Source organism: Vigna angularis, chromosome 7 (genome assembly GCF_016808095.1).
Source record: "Vigna angularis cultivar LongXiaoDou No.4 chromosome 7, ASM1680809v1, whole genome shotgun sequence".
Taxonomy (NCBI): Eukaryota; Viridiplantae; Streptophyta; class Magnoliopsida; order Fabales; family Fabaceae; genus Vigna; species Vigna angularis.
In genome coordinates this window covers 28,450,795-28,474,484 of record NC_068976.1, presented here as the reverse complement: position 1 = coordinate 28,474,484, position 23,690 = coordinate 28,450,795, and the positions used below count along the sequence as shown (strand labels likewise).

At 30.0% G+C, this 23,690-nt stretch overlaps 2 protein-coding genes across 5 annotated transcripts; one reads left to right on the top strand and one right to left on the bottom strand.

The window, feature by feature from the left end:
• The first annotated feature begins 7,632 nt into the window (after window positions 1-7,632).
• On the top strand, window positions 7,633-10,928 carry LOC108337158 (peroxidase 4). Its single transcript, XM_017573621.2, has 4 exons — window positions 7,633-7,910; window positions 8,942-9,124; window positions 9,460-9,628; window positions 10,241-10,928. The coding sequence occupies exons 1-4, from the start codon at window positions 7,680-7,682 to the stop codon at window positions 10,636-10,638; spliced, it is 981 nt and encodes a 326-aa protein (XP_017429110.1). The 5' UTR covers window positions 7,633-7,679; the 3' UTR covers window positions 10,639-10,928.
• A 2,297-nt stretch (window positions 10,929-13,225) lies between these two features.
• LOC108338737 (U-box domain-containing protein 4) lies at window positions 13,226-18,773 on the bottom strand. 4 transcript variants are annotated; one of them, XM_017575800.2, is made up of 4 exons: window positions 18,532-18,773; window positions 16,375-16,655; window positions 14,072-16,054; window positions 13,226-13,620 (listed from the first exon to the last, which is right to left on the bottom strand). In XM_017575800.2, the coding sequence occupies exons 2-4, from the start codon at window positions 16,648-16,650 to the stop codon at window positions 13,561-13,563; spliced, it is 2,319 nt and encodes a 772-aa protein (XP_017431289.1). In that variant the 5' UTR covers window positions 16,651-16,655; window positions 18,532-18,773; the 3' UTR covers window positions 13,226-13,560. The 4 variants fall into 4 exon arrangements, with proteins under 4 accessions (XP_017431289.1, XP_052735850.1, XP_017431290.1 ...); XM_052879890.1 differs by having other exon boundaries at window positions 18,566-18,702; XM_017575801.2 differs by having other exon boundaries at window positions 16,375-16,660; window positions 18,566-18,695.
• Window positions 18,774-23,690: the final 4,917 nt, after the last annotated feature.

Genomic DNA, 23,690 nt, shown 5'->3' with positions numbered 1-23,690 from the left:
AATTCTCTATAGAATTGGGGGGAAGAGAATTGAACCATTCGAGCGCTTCTCCTTCTAATGACAATGAAAATGCGCGACACCAGATAGCGTCATTGCCTGTCCTGAACGCCATCGCGTTCGAGAAAGTTTTGATGTGGGCCTCGGGATCCGTGGTCCCGTCATACGTCTTGAATTGTGGTGGAACGAACTGTTCAGATATCTGGACATCCATGATTGCTTGAACAAAGGGGAGTAATAATGTGGCCGAAGGCTCAGGCTTCACCACCATCCGTCTATCCTCCGCGGCGCTTTCCGCGTGTATCGATTTGGCTTTACTCCCTTCAGCCTCGGACTCCGTCGGCTTCCAGGTCTTATCGCGTCCGCTATTATGCTCGGCCTGATCCTCCGCGGCTGCTTTTCCCTTTTCCTTCGCCCGTTCTTCCTCGCCTTCCCTTCTAGCGACCTCTCGGGCTATCCGTGCCTCACACTCGGCCTTGACGGCCACAAGTTCGTCCTCATGGCGTTGCTGCATCTCGTCCATCCTCTGCAGTAACATTCTGATCATCTCCACTGGATCGTCCATGCTCATGTTTCTCGTGGTCACTATTGGGTTTGAAAAGCAACTCGACCCCACAGTGGGCGCCAAATGTTTTGGTTGTAGGGGCTGAGTCGTCTAATACCTCCATGTTTCTCTCTTCCAGTATCTCGACCGTCCGGTCTCTCTTCCTACTCTTCGTTTCACTCCTCTGTGTGCGGGTGGGGGAGACCTACCAAAGTCAGTTTGAGAGCAATGGCGTTTTCAATAGAACAGTAATAAATGTGCAGTAAATTCCCTCTCCTACCACTCACCTTTGACCTGTATTTATAGTTTTTTTATGGGCTTGGGATTAGTGAAAAGTTAATCACGGCCCAACTTTGGCCCAATAGTTTTTAGCAACTACTTACCTTAATCTTAATCCTAATCTGGTCAACTGGCAGTAGGGCCGGCTGGCCTCCTGATATTTGATCTTACAGCCGGCCGACTCATATGAGTTGCTGTTCATCCGGATGACGAGCGGCAAAGTCGCGTGATTGGGTAATCACTGACCATACGGACGTCCGGTCTATACGTTGCCCGGCCCCTCCGGATGACGAGTGACAAAATCGCGTAATTGGGTAGTCATTGGCCATACGGACGTCCGGTTTATACGCTGCCCGATCCCTACGGGTACATTATCAATTTTCAATTAACATTAGAGTTAAGATTATCACGTATAGCAATTATGGAGACATAGACATTGTATTTGTTTTTTCTCTCTCTCTTTCTTCTATGAAAATGATAAAAACGAAAAAGACTTAGTTTTTTTGGTCCAAAAATAAGCGATTGAAAATAAGTGATTAGAACAACAGTACATTCATCACTTTAATTCAATGATTTGTCATATTACTATTTGGAAAATGAGAAAGAGAGTTGTAAAACGATGTGATCGATAGCTACCAATTGCTTCTCTTCCAAAAACCTTTATCACTGTCAATGGAGAGAATATATGCATCCCGCCGGAATACGACGAATTTTAAAAGCTAGACTTCAAAACAAGATATGAATATTAATGGTGAATTTTATAAAGAACCATTACGCATTAGTCATACACGTGCAAAAATTAATTTTCTATTTTTTTTTTCTCGCATTCAACCTAATTCGTTATAATGTTAAGTCTCTTCTAATCAATATGTTTGTAGCAGAACAATGATTGTGTTATGGAATTATAAGTTAACTAATTCGACGTTGAAAGCATGCCACCTTTTTCTTAATTCTGGTTCAAGTTTGAGGGGCATTGAGGAACAAAAGCAAATGTTGGTATGTGATTGAAGCAGCCTCTTTTGGCTTCAACGATGATGTTTCTCACCTTTTGAAACATAATAACTCTTATATTATTATTGGAAGTTTCCTATCAATTAAGTAAGATTGATAAGATCAAATTTATAATATATAGAACAAATATAAATCTAAGTTAAGTTTATAAATTTATTATTTATATTTGTTAAGTTTATTACTTTATAAATTATTAAATTATTTATTAATGTTTATTCATATATATATACGTGGCATTATTATCATTTGTTTTTCTTAAACAATTATGTATGTTATCCATGGTTGGTTGGTGATGAAGTATTTGACTTGAACTTTACCAAGTTGTCTTTTTCAAATCCCACTCAACGTAAGTTTTAGCATTACCATATATATAGCCTTATTTTTGCAGCCATACCTTTCTTATTTTTGTCAAACTTCGGGTGTCTTGTTCTGCGTGCCACACATGAGATTCAAAGAGAGGCACTATATACTATCAACGTCACTAATTAACAACTAACAATGAGATAAACCTAATAGTTTCTGAGTTGGACAAATATATTTAAGTGTAATTTAATAGGAGAGTTGAGTTTAATTTATTGAATTCTTTTATTTTGTTTATCCAGTTTCTTCTTCAAATGTTGAAGTTTATTAATTGTTTAATGTCTCTAAACATGGAAGATATACCTAACAATTATTCTCTACGTAATATTATAATAATTTACCAACTACATGAACCCAAAATTGACCACTTAGAAAGGATAATAATGGGAACGATAAACTGGGATTAATGAAGTGAAAAGAACAGTTAGAGTGTATATAAATAAGTACAAATTTTACATTGCAAACCAATATTGTGATGTTAATTTATATTTAAAATTCACTTCTTAACATGCAATATTTTATATTATTAATGAAGCTTTAGGTTATTAAACTACACCCATAATATTGTTCCCAACATGTAACAACATTAATTTGATTATGAAGATTTTCAATCTTTTTTCTTCATATGAATATATATAGGCAAATGTCAAATTAAGTTTGTGTTAACCACGATAATTAATCATTGAGTAATATAAATATAACTTAAGCTTCGTATAAGTTCTTATACACAAGCACCCACGTAAGAAATTATGGAGGTATAGTTATATGTAAAAGACACCAACATGCAAATAAATTAAATTAAATTTCGCCCAGTCTCTACCTAAATATTAGCAATGCATAGTACGTATCTCTTAAAGTCAAGATTAGTTATCATTTCCCGATTACCTTTTCTTTGACTAATTTGCATGCTGAAATTTTTCTTAAATAATACATATATGATTACGATAGTTAACAGATGTTATTAAAGTAGGAAAATACCATGTGGTCGTATCACTGGTTTTAAGAAAATATATCACTGTAGAATATTATATATAATCTTGTATTTTTTAATTCTAACAACCTTCGTAATATAAAACGAGGTTAAAATTATCCAGTCAAACTAATTATATATTTTAGTAGAATATTTCTCACTCAAATCTCTCTTACACAACAGAAAAAGAAAAAGAAAGCAGAACAAAGCTTTTAATGAAAAATCCGAACTAGATTTATTTTCCTTGTTATACATCACTTATATTTATTCTCCATAAACCAACAAAGACTAAGGTTTTTCTCACTTTTTACCATCCATTTTTTTACGTTTTCTGGAAAGTAAAACAAATTTGCTGTATATATTCAAAAGAAACAAACACATCCTAGAACTCTTAATAAATATATATTTACTAAATTTACAAAGAGATTCATGTATATAAATGATAAATATAATATATACTTACATAAAAACTTAAACATCTCTAGTGTTCCTGTTATATTTTTCTTTGCTGAGAAAAAAAATCAACAATAAATTAAGATATTATCGGTTTATTAAGTCTTTCAACAATATTTATAAATTAGTAATGTCTTGAACTTGATATGTTGATGAAGTATAGTAATGAACATTTAAACATGTAATTTGATTGTTTGATTAAGCGAAGGTTAAGATAGATATATAAAGTTTACCCAAAATCTATATAGATAAAAAACACTCCTTAGTATGATGAGGTTGTAATTCCGATATATATATATATATATATATATATAATTCATTGATCGTATATTTACTACATTTATTTTCACATGAAAGTCTTATTTACCATTGTAAGAAAAGTTATAATTATAATTAATTAATAAGTATGATGTTCACTAAAGAAAGAGTATACGTTTTTCTTATAAAAGAACTTCAAAGCTGGCTGCTATTTCAGCCAACATCCAATCATTTGACTGGTACGTTAGAAAGGGTAGAATAGTCCAATCAGATATTGTAAAAACAATATTAGTACATAAGGTCATGTTGTTCTAATTTTACATGTTGTTTATATTCTTTGGAGAGGGTTGGAGATAGCCATCATATATTGCTTTCCGTTGGTCTTATTTTTCTATTTTTCTTAACAGTTAATTATAGATTATAAACTTAACTTAATGGCGCACGTCAAGGAAAAAGATATATTCCTATTGATTTTGAAAATTTGACAAAGTAAAGGTGATAATTATGAAATTAATGCTATACATGTACAAACTTATTTTAATCTCTTCATGTCAAACATTCCATTAGCATGAAAGTTTAATTTTTGGCTTTATTATTTAACCTTTTGTTCCATTTGTGTACTCTTATCATGCAATGCAAAGGACCAAGCAAATACGACCATAATTTCTTTAGGTAATGGAGATTATATACATGTCACTGTGTTGATTGGAAACTAAACAACAAGATAACATCACACAGTTAGGAGAATAAAAGTCTAAAAGCAAAGAATAAAATAACATAGAGCCGACAAAAAGAAAGAGAGATTCCAAGCGAACATCATTGGAAAAATAAAAATAAACAATGTTAAAATATGTCTGCTAAGGATGACTCTTCTGCCGTAGATAAAATATAACCCACTTTGGCTGTAACTTTAGGTTAATATATAATTAATTAAACTGTACGTATTAGTATGATTAAGTGCTATTAAGAATACATCATAGAGGGTATAATATGTTGTTTAACAAAAAAATAGAAGCATGTTATAAAAGATTACAGTAAAATTGATTTACATTACAACAAGAGTTTTTAAAATATTAACAGTGTTAGTTTTACAAGAAATGGTATTTAGCAAGAAAAATGAAAAAAAAGGAATAATTAAATCATTGCTAATTTATTAAAAGGTGAACTGTAACTAAAAAATTATAAAAATGAGTATTTATAAAATCTATCTATTAAAATAAGACATGTAAAAATTTATTATGAGTTACTTTAAAAATGATGTGATATAATAAATCCTACCTAAATTAAGAATTCTGATGCGTTCCTTATAATAATCAATCAGTAGAAATGCTCTTACTATTATTTGCAAATTTTATTTTTTTCTGAAAGTTGTTCAAGTTATTCCATATCAATCTAGAAAAAGAAAAAGAAGAAGATGATGCCTAAGGGATTGGTGTCATTGTAGCTTAATTAGGAGGATGGTGGAATTTGGAAGGTGTGTCTCTCATAATGATAGCCTTAAAAGATAATTCCATGTACAGAGATTCTTTATTACTTCAATTTATAACATGAATTATAATATGAATTATAATGTGATTCGTATCATTTGAATTTTCTTTATAACAAAAAAACATGTTAATAAACAGTATATTACTCTTAGGGATGACAAAGGTTGGATTAGACCTAGTCTCTATCCAAAATCCAATCTGCCAAACAAAATATATATTCTTTATTTATTTCATTATTCATCGAATATTTATTTAAAAACTATTTATATATATTTTAAAATTTAAGACTATTCTAAATATTTAAAAAAATATATTTTATAAATTTTTAAAGTAAAATTATAAAAAAAATATAAAATATAATAAATATTAGATTAAATATAAATTAAATTTTAATTAATTAAATTTAATCTATTAAAATGTATATTAATTTTAATTTTAATTAAATAAAATATAAATTAAATTTTTGTTTTAATTTTTACAAATAATAGATACTCATAAATACTAATAATATAATACCCACACTTAATCCATTTATAAATAAATATTAAAATATTTACAATAATAAATATAAGCAAATACTAAATATATATACAGTAAATTTGATATTTTTCACATACTCTTTTATCTCATGTGATACTACCAGTGTGTAAAAATTGATGAGAAGTATAATATGACATCTTTCACATGTTTTAAAGCATTTAGATAGTCTTTGCATAAACCCAAATTCAACACGTCATGTTTGGAACAATAAAGTGACTTGAAAAAAAAATGAAATATTTTTTAATATATTATATATTACGAGCTCTTACATGTGTTGCCTGAGAAAATAACCTTTGCTGAAAGAATGAACAACAGGAAATCAAGATCTGGAGGTGAAAAGTTAGTCACCTTTCTTACATAAAAATATAAGACAAATTTAAAAAAAAAATTATAATCTCGTAAAAAAATTATTAGTTTCTTATAATTCATATTTGACCTTAAATTATTTTTCTTAATATTATTAATATTAACAAATAGATTTTAAATTTAATGCAATTTTTTATTACATATTAAACATTGAATTAAATATCTATAAAATAGAGAAATAGATATAATAAAAACAAATTATAAAGATAAACTTTATCATAACATAACTCATATATCATATTAATATATTAAGAAGTAACTTTAAATTTTAACTTAAGCAGGTTATTTATATACTATAAATCAATCGATCTTGGATTCAACATTTGAAGATTAAAAATACTTTAAAACTGGGTGATATTATGGTATGCAACAGTGAAATTTATGCTCTAATTCTGAAATTCTTGTGGTAACAAGCTGTACACTTGAAGCAAAAGTGAATAATGGAAACTATATAATGCTATATGTAGCTTCGTGTTGAAGGGATATTCATATGTTGTGGCTAAATTTGCACCATAGATATCTTGTAGTTGGTGGTGCAGTGATATCAGTATACTGAAACAAAAGCTAGCAAACAAGCATCGAAATTTCCATTATCTTTTCTGCCAACTTATGCCCTTAAAGTTTTGATTAAAGCTCCACCACTGCTTTCTAAGTTCTTTTAGATAAAATGAAAAATATGGTTAAGTAACGATGATGATTGACGATGATACAACCAAAAAAAAAGATAAACACTTAAATTCTTATATATATATAAATGCAGGCAATTTTGATTGGGTAACTAGACAAATTTTCTAGCTCTCACTGCTGAACTGCATGATCTTCATCAACTTGCCAGTATGTGGGGTACATATATATAACTGGTTAAGATTAAATATATTAATCAGTTTTCATTAATCATTCATTTCATAATATAATATATAGTAATCAGCATCTACATCAATACTTATTCAAGTAGCATTTCTCTTTGTTATATAATAGTAAAACAACAGCTAGAATGTGCTTTTTTGCAATTTTTGAATAGTCAACCTTGGGAATATGCAGCCAAGCAAATACAGACCCTAAGTTCCAATGATAATAAGGACAAATATGCATAGGCAATGCATCGACCAAGTTCATTTCACCACAAGCTTATGTTTAACTTTCCAAATTGAAATAAAAAAAGTAAGTAAAAGAAAAGGTATTAAGTAAATAATTTCGTTCTTTTCAATTCAACTGGTCAATTCAATCCTCATTTTCCAGACTCAGACAAATTTTATGTGCCATGCATTCATTTGTCAAGTTCTTGATGATTAGGTGAGTTGCCATCTCAAAACTCTCACATACCTCTGTCACCCTATTTATATGTTGTAGCCTTTTCTTTTCATCATCTATAAACTCATTTATCCATCTTTCTGAGCCTTACTTTGCAATTAAAATGGCACTTTTTTCTTCTTCTTCTTCTTCTTCAACAACCACTTTTGCTATAGCTTTGTTCACGCTTTTTCTTATTGGAAGTTGTTCAGCTCAACTCTCTGAGAACTTCTACGCAAAAAAATGTCCCAAGCTTTCATCTGCTGTAAAATCTGTGGTTCTATCTGCTGTGGCTAAAGAACCTCGCATGGGAGCTTCTCTCCTTCGCCTCTTCTTTCATGACTGCTTTGTCAATGTAAATTACTCTAACCTAAAATCTTTACTTTTTATTTATCATAGTTATATATACTGTAATACTTTATCTGCTCCTTATATTTAGCAACAAAAATTTCCCAAGTTATGTTTTTCTATGTTTCACGTACGTATTCCTTCATGAAGGATATAATGGACGTTGAGCATGGATAATTGTAACACTAAAATACAAGTATTTCATAGTGTAATATACTATGTTGTTTTTGTGTTACGTACGTTATTGACAAATCATACGTATTTGTTTTTCTTTCTTTCTAAGTTTCCATCACTTTCAAAGGTCGTATTCGATGATGTGACATCACCAATAATATGACACGTTCAAAGCATAAAAAAATGAAGTGAAAATGTTCTTATCCAATGTTTTCATGGCATGTAAACCACTTCTTTTTAAAACATAGGGGTTTTGGTTATTCCGCCCACAGGCCATAGGTCCGAAAATCTCTGATAAAATATTTGAGCATATTTAATATTCTTAGTCAATTAGAATCATCATGTAATGTATTATAATACACAGAAAATCTCCTTTGAATAATATATTAATTAAAAACAACACACTGATTAGATTATGTAAAGTAAAGTTTCATTAGTATTTCCAACCAGAAGGAAAAGACAATCAATTAGAATTACTATTTGCCAACACCCATGGATTTCAAAATGGATTAAATTGAAGTAAACTTATTTAATCTGTAAAAGTGAATTGGTTTAAGTTATACTTTTAATCCGCTAATTTTTGTAAATTCTATGATTTATTAAACATTGTTCTGTCACACATTATTACGTGAACTTTTGAAAACTTCATGTTATTTTGTTTAAGTAAATATATAGAAATAGTTTATTTATATACAATATCAGAATTACAATAATTTGTCGAACTAAGTTACAAACATTGATAGCATCCTTATAATTAAACTTTGTAGCTCTTTAAACATGCGTTTTATTAGTTTAAAAAGGCTTCTTGATTACATATATATAGAACTAATTGGTGATATATTGTGTGTTGTTAACTGGAAATAGGGTTGTGATGCATCAGTACTACTTGATGGGCCTTCCTCAGAGAAGACTGCACCACCCAACGCTAATTCTTTGAGAGGCTATGAAGTCATTGACGACATCAAGTCAAAGGTGGAGGCAATTTGCCCCGGAATAGTCTCATGTGCTGACATAACAGCCATTGCTGCTCGTGATTCTGTCACTATTGTGAGTACTAAACCAACATATATATATATGTTAATTTGTTATGAGAAACCAAATCATATTCAAATTTAAAATTAAAAAGAAAAACTCTTACACATTTTATAACTGATTAGTAGTTATGTTTTAATTTTCACAAATCGTGCATGATTATATATTATGATGATATATTCCTTCCATTTCTCATAATATATAATACATCACCTACATGAAAAGTTTTCAATAGACTCTGGGTTATTCAACACCTACATATAGGGAAAAAACAGAAAGGAAAGAACATAGGTATGAGTAAAATGATATGTGAATAAGAAAATATAAGGATTAATTTATGGTTTATGCAGCTTGGAGGGCCATTTTGGAAGGTTAAACTTGGTAGAAGGGATTCCAAGACTGGATTCCTCCAACTTGCAAGCAGTGGTGTTCTCCCATCTCCATCTTCTTCCCTCAGCACCCTTATCTCAAACTTCAAAGATCAAGGCCTCTCTGCCACGGACATGGTAGCCTTATCTGGTATATGTCCTTTTCTCTTTATCTACTTTTGCCCTTATTTCTCTTCCAATTGCGTGCACAATCTGCATTATTGCCAATACCATTCGGACTTTTCAAGACCACAGTGTACTATACTGATAAGAAGAAATTTTCTTTATCTATACAGTACTTTTACAACGCTTACAAGAAATAAACGTTAGAAATGTGAATAATATTAATATATAGATGAGTAATTTGACGAAGTAAAGTAAAGAAAACAAATTTCATTGTATAATACGGTATCTCTTTACTTAATAATAACATATAGTGGATATACATGGACCAGATGTGACATTTAAACAACTACGTGCATGCATGTCATGCTCTTTCTCTAGGCTAAAAGCCATGTGTGACTTCTGAACATAGAAGAGTCAAGTTAAAAGAAAAGCTTGTTTAACCTAACTGCAAAAAGATATATACATCATTATCGATTGGTAATGTTTAAATGTTTGCACAGCTACGAAAAAAAAGTATATTCATGATATATATATACTCAAATAATATCTGATATAAAATATCATAGTTGAAAAAGAAAAAGATGACCCATATAGAGTAATCGTTTTAATTTGATTTATTTTTTGTGTGGTTTTTCAGGAGCACACACAATCGGGAAGGCAAGGTGTGCAATTTATGGAAGTCGCATATACAATGAAAAGAACATTGACAGTTTGTTTGCGAAGGCAAGGCAAAAGAACTGTCCGAGAGACAGCAGTGGGACACCAAAGGACAACAATGTAGCACCACTAGATTTCAAAAATCCTAACCATTTTGACAACAGCTACTACAAGAATCTCATCAACAAAAAGGGCCTTCTTCATTCTGATCAAGTTCTCTTCGATGGAGGATCCACAGATTCACTTGTTAGAGATTACAGCAACAATCAGAGGGCATTCGAGTCTGATTTTGTCACTGCAATGATCAAGATGGGAAACATCAAACCTTTAACCGGCTCAGATGGGGAGATAAGGAGGCATTGCAGTAGACCTAATTAGAGGAGAAACAACAAATAAATTATAAAGTGTGTTTTTTATATGTATACACCCTAAAAGTGGGGTAGTTCTTTTATCAGTTCTTCTTAAGGTGTTTTCATGTGCCTTCAAATGTACTTTTGTTTCTGTTTGTTGAGTTCAATTTCAGTTTTCAGTTTCTGTAAGGAATCAATTGTAATTAAAGCATGTCTCTTACATGTAATTTCAGTTTAAGGATGTATACAAACAATTGTAACTGTTTCAGAAAAATAAAGTGGTGAAATAAAGTGGAATGTTGCTTTTTATAAGAATTACTTTTGGTGTGTATTAGTTTACTGAATTAAAGCTATTGAAGATTGAAGAGAATTTTAAATTCAATAAAGTTGTTCAACTAAACAAAAGTATACGAATAGAGGAATGCAAAGAGTTTTCTCGAATGACAAAAATCATTATGTTATGGTTAGGTTTCACCAAACTAATATGGATTAGTAGTTAAGATATATTTAATTACAGCATTTCGTTTGTGATTAGAAATGAATTTTAATAATTAAAATTGTGTGCTAATAAGAATGTGTTTAAGTGGGCCTTTATTATTTAGTTTTAAAATATTTTGAAAAACAATTTAGCAAAGAGAGTGGAGGAGAGAAGAAAATATGTTTTGATTTTTGTTTTAAAAGTTAAAAACGATATTTTAAAAAAGTAATAAATTCATATAATAGAAAAAATGTTTTTCTTATTTTATTCCATAAGATTGATGAGGCCTGTGGTCCAGCATACTAAATTATATCTATAGTTATGGACCCAATATATTTGAAGGAAGCATGGTCCAAAACTATATTTTCCAATTTCATAGTCATAACTAACTACTTCATTCAAATAGTTAATAAAGGTTGCTAGCAAACTATAAACAAAAAGGTTGGATTAAGAGTACTAGTCAACGACATTACAATCTAATTAATTCTAATCCATCAAACCCTAGCTAAAAAGATTTGACATTCAATGACATAAGAATATGTGACATAAAAGAGGGATAAAGTAAATAATTTTATTAGTTGATAGGAAAATAAATGACTGATATTATAAACATACATAACAAATCATGAACATGTTAAAACTTTAAATCTTAATTTTTTTTATATGAAATTGCTTACTTTATCATCGCTCACTTTAAAAAGGAAGATTAATTTTTTTATAGGATACCCTAATTTCATAAAGCTAAATAAATGTTATTCAATATTAGTTAAACTAAATGCAATTGTATAGTTTGATGTCTCTTATCAAACCCAATGTCTGTGGATTCTAACTAACTTGGATAAATATTATAGAATAATTTGCGATAAACTCTAAAACCGAAATAAAAGTCTGTTTTTAAAGTTCTTTCTATTTCTATTTTCAAATTTTTATTTTATTAATAAAAAGGTTTACTATTAGTAATGTTAGGATGACAAGTTCGACATCGTTTTGAATTAATAATCATATTTTCGAAACATTATTTATTTTAAAGTTTGAAATTTTATTACAGTTTTGTCTTTAAAAACATAAAAGATAAAAAAAATGAATATTTAAATTATGTTTAACCTTAATTTAAATAAGATTATTGAGAATAAAATTATTGAGTATAAGATTATAGAGTATGGTAAAAGTAAGTAAAATAATCCATATAAAGTAAAGTATATCTTCCTCCTTAAAAATGCACTCAAACCCCAGGCAAAAGCTTCAATTTATTATTGCTGAAGAATAAAATTATGAGATTCTCAACTGCGTATTGCAAGCAATATAATCAGTTTAGCATAAGAATGCAACTTATATATCGCTTTAACTGTTGATGCTTATTTTACAACTTCTCTTTCTATTTTATTTCTTAATAAAGTAGTGGTGATACTTTTCAGAAGGATAAAAAAATAGTGGTGATAACAAGCATAGAAAATATAGAAGTTGGATATTAAGTTTTCAAATAGAAAATGAAATGTCAAAACTGGGTTGACAGATCAACTTGTCTTATGATCTCATGTAACTTAATCTGTCATTTGTAAGGATTTTACTTCCTGTACTCCCCACAATTGCTTCTCGCACCCCCTCAAACTTTCAAAATGACTTTTTTCTTTTGGAAAAGTAACATCCGATTACATATTTTGGAAGCTTTCCGAACAAGCTTTTTTTAATTTTCAAAACATTTCTGAAACAATTTTCAGAACATAATTTCCGAAACAAATAATGTTTGAAATAAATTTTCCAGAATAACATTTTTGAAAAAAAATTCCAGAATTTATAAAATGTTTTCCAAAATGAGTTTTCCAGAATACTAATACATAAATTTTATTTCGGAAAGATCTTTCCAAAACACATACAATAGTGGTATGTGTGATGCAATGGTTAAGGGTGTTTGAGTCTTTTTCAGTATTGTGGGAGTGCAAGAAGCAACAACCCATTTATAATAGGTTGGTTTGGCAGTCACCAAACTAATCCTTTTTGTCACTTCTAATTAGTTTATGCACTCCAAAAAAAAACAATATTCAAGAGAATGTAATAGACAAAGAATATGAATCTGGTAACAAAAAACAACCAACCACACCAGTATCAATTATTTTTTCTTAAAACGCTTGCTAAATGCTTTCATCAAAGGCAGAAGACATCTCATTGAAAAAGAGATAGTTAGGACATCGGCAAACAAGCCAAATACAAGTATCTTTCAACTTACATTTTACCTTAGCTCAGTTACAAAATCCAGAATTTTGTTTCTGAAACAAAAGTTACACTTGCATCAAAGAGAGGTGTGCCACATGAGAGACACAATCAATCCTCCTCATACATACATATTAGCCCCCTCACGCCTTTACAAGCATGTGGAAGAAAAAAATATTATGTGCACAATGGAGAGTATAATCCTACATATTCTGCAAACTGGTTCAAAAACTTTGGATGGCCTAACTGGTTGCAAAATTGAGATCAACCTCTCCCACCACCACCATGTCTTTGGCTTCTAAATTGATTAAGGAGCGCAAGGGCCTAAAAAGTAAAAGAAATCCATCATCTCCATTAGTATCAAATGAAATAAAATAAGGCAATTAAATTATGAAAGAACAATGATATTTAATGTTGGGAATCCAAGTGAGTCTAAGTCTCACATCGATTAGAAATGAAAAATTTGAACACCATATAAGGGTGAAGACCTATTAACCCATTGTCTTAAGGTTTTTGGTTGAGAGTGGTATCATTTTCTTATATGGTTAGGTTCAAGTCTCATTGTTGTTGGGTCTCCCTCGTAAACCCCCTCCCTTAATAAACCTAACACTTTAATACTAGAATTTTTTTAAAATCCTTTGACACCATTCTTCACTCGGTCTTTTTCTTTAGAAATACAAAAGTTAACTTTTGTGAAGACCATTTTATCCGTATAAAGGTTGCCAAATGATGTCAAAGAACCTTTTTCCATTATGAAAAGATAAAGAAGCCATACCTTTTCTTTGGCCCTTGGGGTGCCTGATTGTGATAATGCTACTAAAGGTGGCACAGCTCCTTCTTGGAGCACACTGTTTAAATATCTGTGGTTGTCTGAGCATAGATGTAGAAGAGCCGCTGCAGCATTCTCCTTTCCTCTCACAGAGCCCAACTCAATAACCTCAACCAAAACAGGAATCCCACCTTGATCACCAATGGCTGCTTTCCCTTCTGGTATTGTAGCAAGATTTGCTAAAACAGCCACAGCCTTGTCCACCATTCCAGCTGCTGGGTCCATTAACTCTACAAGGTGTTTCACAGCACCTGCTTGCACAATCCGGTCCTTGTTTTCGTGAAATATGGACAAATTAAACAAGGCAGTGGCAGCATCTTTCTTCCCCCTTGGGGTTCCGTTTCCCAACAAATCAACAAGTGGTCCAACTGCCCCAGACCTCCCTATCCTGATTTTGTTTTCCTCAGTTACTGAGAGGCTGAAAAGAGTGGCAGCTGAATTTTCCTTGGCTTCTGCACTCCCTGTCTTGAGGACATGAATCAAAGGTTCAATTGCACCAGCATTTGCAATAACAGCCTTGTTGTTATCATTGATTGATAAGTTAAGGAGAGCTGTAACAGAATTTTCCTGGATCATAGAATCAGTTGATTGCAGTAAATCAACTAATAAGCTAATGGCTCCACAATTTGAAATCACAATTCGGTTATCCATATTGTGCTTAGCAAGAAGGCGAAGTTCTGATGTTGCCTCTCTCTTAGCATCAAGAGAATCAATCTTTAACTGCTCCACTAATTTCAGAACCTGGGTTTCAGCAGCAGAAAGATCAGCTCTTGTTTCAATAGTAGACACTACCCTAGGAACAAGCCACTCGGATGATCGTTGCCATATAGTTTGGCTTTGAGACCTTGGCACTGCTAATTGGGAAGAAAACTCAGATTCTCTATGCCAAGTTGGCAAGCGAACAGCATCTTGCCCTGAATTCAATTCCCCAGAAGAAGCATCGCGATAGTGGACTGAACTGGTTGACAGCAGAGTATTGTTGACATCAGAAGTAGTTCTAACATCATTATGAGATTGTTCTGAGCTCAAGGCATTTCTGGATGGTGATGTTAATGATTCACCAAATGAATCGACACTCCCTTCATTTGAGCTGGCAGATCCATCATCTGAACCTGTGTGTGATATTCTTTCAAGATCCACATATGGCTCATGAACCGTGCCATTCAAAGAACCACCTGGAATAGAAGAGGGATGCAATGTTGATGTTCGTTCTTGGTGGGGTTCACCACTAGTTATACCAGGCAAATCCTTGGTCAAACCAGACTCCATAGACACATGAAAGGGAGATGGTTGATTTAAGCTTTTGGACTTAATGGGATCAGGAAGCTTTACATCATGTGTTTCACACCAGTTAGCAATTAATGCTTTTACAGTGTAGTTAGGTATTAGATTGGTGTGGACAAGAGTCTGGCGTGTCTTTGGACAGACAGTAAGACCTACGTCAATCCAGTTCTTGATGAAAGCCCGCTCATATGTTTGTCCAGATGCCACAATGACCGGATCCGTCATCAATTCCAAAGACAGAGGACAGCAAAAATCAGCAGGTACTGACACTGGGATAGAACTCTGAGCTTGCTTAAGCATAACAATATGCTCATGCATTCGATTTACAATTGAGATCATTTTATCAACATATTCAACTTCTGAAGTGTTTTCAATTTGTTCAGCCTTCTCCTTCAGCTTGTCAAGGGCTACAGCCTCAATCAGGACCTCTTGATTAGACCTTAGACCCAGGTTGTCAGCAATGTTTTCCAGGACCTCTAAACTTGATACTAAACCTTCCTGTTGTTCCATAATAGCTTTTTTAATGGCTGATGATATTTCATTTCCCAAATTATCAGGGAGAACTTGCTGTGAAACCTCCAGCTGTTGTAAAATGCTTAGACCCAATGCCTGAATTGTTGATATTATGGGATCAACTTGATTAACCTAGAGATTAAAAAAGAGGAAAGCATGTTAATATACAATAGTTAACCCAAATAACATCTGTGATATGCAGGCCTGAAAAAAAAAAAACTTGTACATAATATACTTCTATACCAGATGGAAATCCCATGTTAAACAAATATACTTCTAACCTCAGCACATCTCGTACAAGGATAATGATATGTAGTTAGACTCAATAAAAACTAGAACTTGGGTGAACATCTAGTACAAAGCAGAGCTTTGTCTAGGCACTGAGTGAAACGGCATAAAGAATAATGGAGGGAAAACCCTTGATTATAATATAGAGACATAACGAAACTTACAAAGTAAAATTTGCTAGATAACGGATGCCAGTTCAGAATAAGCTCTCTCAACTCATCAACTGCCACACCAAGTTCCTCAAATAGTTTCCTATGTACTTCATTAGAAGCTATATCTGAAAAAACATTAGTATCAACAATAGGCTTCAACAGCTTAAGCATCTGCTCTGCCTTTTGGTAACATTTTGATACAGGTTCTAACTTCATCTTTTCAGAAAATGATAAATGCAAAAATGAGGATATTGCATCAGATAGGACCTTCAATAAAGATATCTCCATAATACCTGCACTATTAACAGAAAAATTGTTCAGTTGTATTACATTAGGAGACCAGACACGGAAAAAAGAAAAAAATAAATAAAAAACTTAATTTCTCATTTGAAAATGAACAAGCCAAGGAGAAAGGTCTCTCATCCAAGGTATCCCCTTTCTATGACAGATCTAATACTAAGTTACCAGTTGATACAAAAAAGAATGCAACCCCCTTCTATTCTATCTACACTGTTTAAGTTAAATCTATGTCTTTCCATCCTCTTTAATTAACTGACTAACTAATTGGCCTGGCCATTTATTGTAACTAATTTGAAATTATTAGTATTTGAAATCTTTAACGTATGTAAATTTGAATGGACAACAATTTAACAGCTCCAGCAATTAAATTATATAGGATATATAACATCAGATTTGAGGAAACTCTAAGACCTAACATAATAACAAACTGACAAGCCTTTAACACTAGAGAACTGTATTAGCAAACTGATTGTGTGAAGACCTAATCATGTGTTATTGGACTCTACATGACCTAATGATGCAATTACATGTTGTTGGAAGTCCCACATCGACTAGAGATAATGTCAATTCATAGTTTATAAATGGGTACAAACCTCACCCTACAAGCCGGTTTTGTGGGGTTGAGTTAGGCTTAAAGTCTACTTCTAACACATCTAAATTTAGAAAAACAATTTTAGAGGAGGAAAAATCAAATAGAGTCTAAATAGCCAATGAAAAGATGAAAAAAATTCAATGAAAATGAGAATCAATGCATAAGATTGCCACTCTAAAAGATTGCAAATTGTAGTGTTGATCAAATGGACCATTCGGTTTTACAAAACACAGATAATTAAATAATTCATAATGCATTTTCCCACCATGAAGTATTTCACTCTTGTGCACATGAAGCAAATATCTGTTATCATTGGGGAACAATAGAACTTGAAATGCTAGCTAAGTTAAGCTAAAAGTACATTAGGATGAACTTAACACAATTCCAATAATAATATTACCAAAATCTTTTTCCCACACTAATGATATGGATAAAACAACAACATTGTGTTCTTTGAAAATCTAATTTTTCAAAATGGTCACTTAGATCCTTATTGTTATTAATGGTTTCTCTTTATAGTATTCCTTGTTTTTTTTTCTCTTCCTTTATTCATTAGATTATCACCCATGGCTCTATCAACTAAACATTTCATCATTGGGGCATTTATTGGTCTTCACCAACAAATGACTAAATCAGATATGCCAAGATCGTAATCTTTTCCTTAGCAAGTGCTATATCACATTCTTTTTTTTTATCTTGTCTACATCATCTGTTGTCATAAAAACTCAAGAAAGTTGTATGCTAACAATTGATTAGGCAACACAGCCAACCTCTTGTACTAAGGCAAGGCACATGCTATGTAACACTCGTCAACAACCAAGCACAACATATGCAAAGTTAGGCTCAATTCAACTCAATCGGGAAGAAGAAAAAAAGGCATGCAAACACAGCTTCACTCCAAATTACTGATAACCAGAGTAGTTTACTTGAGCTCAAGTACAGTGCAGTTGGGAATATAAAGCCAATCAAAAGTTCTGAGTTTCAAGCAGAAAAAAAAAATCATTGCACAACAGTGAACCAAACCAAGCAAGACCAACCAATTTCCAGAATAAAAAATGAATAAAATGCTACAGGAAAGGAGCAACCAATAACCAACACAAAGCAAACGCAGCAACATATGGTCGAAGAGCACAATTAGAAACTCAACACAACCACTAACCATTTTGGTAAAAATGCAACCTTTTGTCGGAATGAAAGCACAAACTGGCGAAATAAGGTGCCAAACTCAAAATCATATATAAAAAATAACATTGAGAGTTAAGAAACATGGGTTTTACCAAAAAAAAAAAAGGAGATTGAGAGGAGAAGTACTATAAGGCAAATAGTTCCCAGTTGAAAGTGACAGAAGGAGAAGAATTGGTTGACAGCACCGCAGAAATGGGCTCTCCGGCGACCGTTGGAATGGGAGGAGCTGCGATGGGCAGTGGTGGTGCTAAAATAAATGTGGAATTTTGGGGAATTTGTATTCTTCTGAGCTAAGCTTCGACTTGCATAGAATAGTAGGAATAAAATGTGTGAAAAGTCAAGTCACCGATTATAGTTATGAAGATAAGGACATGTTTGCATTATATCTCCCAAGGAACTTCTATGATAAAAAATAAAAATAAAAATTTGCATATTAATTTTTTTTATATATAAATTTATTTATAAAAATTATGTAATTTTTCAAACTTATTTATATATATATATATATATATATATCTTAAATTGTACATAAATTAATTTTAATTTATTAAAAATACTTTCTTATAAAGGAATTTAAAAAATAAAACTGTGTTTAAAAATAAAAATCAGATTTTGAATTTTCTTTTGATGGAACAGTGAGGTATTTGAATTTTAGTATTACTTAACTAATATTTAGTAATGGTCAGAGTTATTACATTTGAATATTAGTTTTTTCTTGAACCAGAACAACTGTAAAACTTGTACATTTCTTCTAAGAGATTTCCTATGTACTTGACCAGCAATTGCTCAAGAGCGTGTGTAAGAATTATATATATATATATATATATATATATATATATATATATATATATATATATATATATATATATATATATATATATATATATATATATATATATATATATATATATATATTAATTTTATCTTTTAAGAAATTGTTATTTAAACTAAAATAATTATTTTATCACTTTATTTTTTTAATAAATACTTTTTTAAATTTAAATATGTTTAATAACTAATTATTTAATAATAAAAATTATACAAATTATTAATTTTTAAAATTATTTTTAATAAAAATTATTTTATAGTTTAATAATTTATTACTAGAATAAAAAAAAAGTGGACACGTGTCCACTAGTATTTATAATAAGAATGTTAAAGTAAATTTAAACTTAATATTAACTAAAATTATATTTACTTTTCACATTTTAAACATCAAAAGTATTAGTAAATTTTAAAAAATTATGAGTTTTTAACTGTTACTATTAATTATTCAATTCATCCAAAAGAAAAGAGACTCAAATGTTTCAGACTTGTTAAAAATGTAGATAAACTAATTAATAGTAATAAATCTGTCTATAATTATAATATTTTTCTAAATTTATCCTCGTATAATAATAGAGAGAGAAAGAGATCATCCTTAAAATTTATAATTCCATAAATAAAATAATTAAGAATATTTTTATATAAAAAATAATTAATCTAGGGGATATTTATAGAAGAGTTTAAAAAAATGTAAAAAGTGAAATAGTTTCTTATGTGAGAAACAAATTTATGTATATTTGATAATTGAATTTTGTATTTAATTAATGCTTTAAGTTATAGTTTTGCATTGTTGTTATGAATAGCTTAAACTTGCTAAACTCTTCTTTACACCTAATTGTATTTATTTTAAAATGTAGCTCAGATAAATCAATATATTTGGAGAAAAAAATTCTTCAATAAGAACATCATAGGAAAACTCTATAGGAAACTATGAGAAAGAGTGTAACAGCTAAGAAAAGTAGTATATTAGATTGCTAGTGTCTATTGAGCAATTGTGAAAGTTATGTGTGCACTTACTTTGGAGATAAGGTATAGTTGTTTTGATATGTTATTTAATTATTATTGAAAAATATATTTAAACTTATAATATGATAAAAATTATTGTTATAATAATTATTTCACGTTAGTTCACACTTCTGCGCAATTATCAATATTTTTAACAAAATAAACTCCTTTCAATTCTTCTAAATTATCCATTTTTTTTCTCAATTTCTTTTTCTTTTGATTTTTATAACTATAGTACGAATAATGGATTTGGTATTTGAAGAAATATATATATTTTTACTTAGTGAATATGTTCTCAATCACTTTATTGTAGTACAAAAAGTTAATTTATGATTGACTATCAATTAAGAATTAAAGAGAAAAATATTTAAATAAAAATGTTATTTTCATATATTTTTTAATCACATATATATATATATATATATTTTTTGATATCATATATTATTTTACATTTTCTTAATCAAATAATGTAAAAAAAATAGAGAAAGGCAATAGTTTTGTAATGATGAAGTCGCATGAGCTAGAAATAACTTCATTTTATTTTATTGTTTTTTGTTTAGAAATTGTGCTTAATGCCACAAAGTCAAAGAAGAAGGTTTTCCAACAAAGCAACTGACATTGGGTGGCACCTACACAGCACTTCTAGGGCTTGTCAGTGCCCAATGGCCAAAAATAACATTAGGCGCCACTCCCATTAATCAAATGCTTCAAAAGCAAACACAAAGATGTGTGAGCTTTATCTTTTCATTTAAAAATTCATAGTTTTTTTTTTTTTTTTTTATATTCACGACTATTCAATGAGTAACAAAACGTATAACATGTACTATTTCTTCATGTAGACAAGTAGTCTGTAGGTATTATCGGTGCCTTATAAGAGACAAAAATGTTAATTTTTTACACAAATATCGAGAGATTAAACATGAACATTTTAAAAACATCTTTAATACATTATTTTCTATAGATATAATTGATTATTTTTAAGTTTATGAAAATATATGAATTAAATTTAATTATAGGATAATGAAAAAAACCCCTCTAAGAAAACAAGTTAATTTTATTCAAGTTAAAATACTAATTTAGTACCTATCTTTTTGTTAATTTTTGTGAATTCAGTCCTAATATTATTTTAGTAAGATCTTAATTTTTGTCAATGTAATTTAGTATTTTCTTTAACGTTAATAATTAACGAAAAGTAACATGTCATGTGTTTGTTCTTATTTTTTTTAAATTATTCTTTTAAAAAAATTTCTTAATTAAAAAAAAAACTCACGTGTCAAGCTCCATTGTGCCACATGGTAGTAGTAGTGTAACATGTTAATATTTTATATTCAATTTGGTCTATATATTTCTTATTTTTGTTCAATTTAATACTTTTTTTAAATGGATCAATCTTGTCTATTTCCAAGTTGAAACTAAATCTAATATTTATATAAATGTTATATAAATATTTTTATTAAAATTCATATTTTTATTAAATATTTTTAATTTAGGATTAGAGTTGGTTTAAAATTAGAATGAAAATTTTAAAAGTAGGACTAACACCTTGAGTTTAAAATTAGGTTTAATCATCTCCGACATCCCTATTTCTGTAAGATTTTCTCAAATAAGTCCTCGTATTGTAAATGCTCTCGATTAAGTCCTGAAAAATTGAATCAATTTAGATCTCGCCGTTAGTTCCGTACTAACACCATTGAAGGAGGTGACACGTGTGGTGTTTTTGAATTTTTTAATTATTTTTTATTTATTTTTAACTTTTTAAAAAAATATATAAAAAAAGGCACGTGTCAAATTGATATTGTGCCACGTAGCAATGACAATATGACATGGCACTGACAGTGCCACGTGTCATTGTCAGGCCACGTGTCATTATATTAGTCTCAATTTGGTCCATGTATTTTTATTGTGTCTCAATTTGATCTTGTATTTTTATTTTGTCTCAATTTAGTCTTAATTTTAAAAATTAAACAATTTTGTCCCTCCTCAAATTCAAACAAAATTTAAATTGTATATAAATCTACCTGTCATTATATTAGTCTCAATTTGGTCCATGTATTTTTATTGTGTCTCAATTTGATCTTGTATTTTTATTTTGTCTCAATTTAGTCTTAATTTTAAAAATTAAACAATTTTGTCCCTTCTCAAATTCAAACAAAATTTAAATTGTATATAAATCTTAACAAATATTTTTATTAAAATTGATATTTTTGTTAAATATTTTTAACAAGATTAAGTTTAATTATATTTATATTTACTTAATCATATAAATGTTAATTATGTTATTTAAATTACCTATAAGGGTTTAAAAAAAGAGTGACATAACATGTTGGTGTGAATTTTCGTAGTAAAAGTTTTCATAGAAAATCATGAAAGAAGAAACCACCTTTAATTACTGTTTTCACCAAAACTTTCTCCAATTTTTTATTTAAAAAAAAGTGAAATTTCACATTAATAATTTGTTCAATGAGCTAATTCATTTGGAAAATTCACACCACCATGTTATGTCACTGTTTTTTTAAACTTTATAGGTATATTTAAATAACATAATTAACATTTATATGATTAAGTAAATATAAATATAATTAAACTTAATCTTGTTAAAAATATTTAACAAAAATATCAATTTTAATAAAAATATTTGTTAAGATTTATATACAATTTAAATTTTGTTTGAATTTGAGGAGGGACAAAATTGTTTAATTTTTAAAATTAAGACTAAATTGAGACAAAATAAAAATACATGGATCAAATTGAGACACAGTACAAATACAAGGACTAAATTGAGACTAATGCAATGACACGTGGCCTGACAATGACACATGGCACTGCCAGTGCCATGTCACAGTGTCATTGCCACGTGGCACAATATCAGTTTGACACGTGGCCTTTTTTAATTTTATTTTTTTAAAAAAATTAAAAACAAATAAAAAATAATTAAAAAATTCAAAAAACCCACGAACTGACATGTGTCACTTCATTTAACGGTGTTAGTACGGAACTAACGGCGAAGTCTAAATTGATTCAATTTTTTACAATAAGGGACCTAATCGAGAGCATTTACAATACGAGGACCTATTTGAGAAAATCCTACAGATATAGGGATGTTCGAGATGATTAAACCAATTTTAAAATGTTAAAAATAGGTTTAATCATTCGTCAGGTCTCTATTTGGAGTGAGAATCTTAAATTAGTCCTTTTCTTTTCCGGCGTCTCCTCAGTTGGATCTCTATTTTGTGAAAATTGAAACAATTACACCCCTACCGTTAAATTGGTAATGGTGGTTGACGTGGCATAGTGATAAATTTTTTTAATTGAGACTTTTTTAATTGGTGTATATGATTCAAATGTGTCTATTTTATTTTATTTTTAAAAAAACAAATTGTTTAATTCATTCTTTCCAATGAGGGACTGCCATGTGGCAATC

Excerpts from the sequence above, each read along its gene's own strand:
- LOC108337158 (XM_017573621.2), top strand. The coding sequence starts at position 7,680 with ATGGCACTTTTTTCTTCTTCTTCTTCTTCTTCAACAACCACTTTTGCT. Across the intron at positions 7,911-8,941 it reads TTCATGACTGCTTTGTCAAT|GGTTGTGATGCATCAGTACT; the intron begins GTAAATTACTCT and ends AACTGGAAATAG. Across the intron at positions 9,125-9,459 it reads CTCGTGATTCTGTCACTATT|CTTGGAGGGCCATTTTGGAA; the intron begins GTGAGTACTAAA and ends TGGTTTATGCAG.
- LOC108338737 (XM_017575800.2), bottom strand. The coding sequence starts at position 16,650 with ATGGAGATATCTTTATTGAAGGTCCTATCTGATGCAATATCCTCATTT. Across the intron at positions 16,055-16,374 it reads TATCTAGCAAATTTTACTTT|GTTAATCAAGTTGATCCCAT; the intron begins GTAAGTTTCGTT and ends TTTAATCTCTAG. Across the intron at positions 13,621-14,071 it reads CCCCAAGGGCCAAAGAAAAG|GCCCTTGCGCTCCTTAATCA; the intron begins GTATGGCTTCTT and ends TTTACTTTTTAG.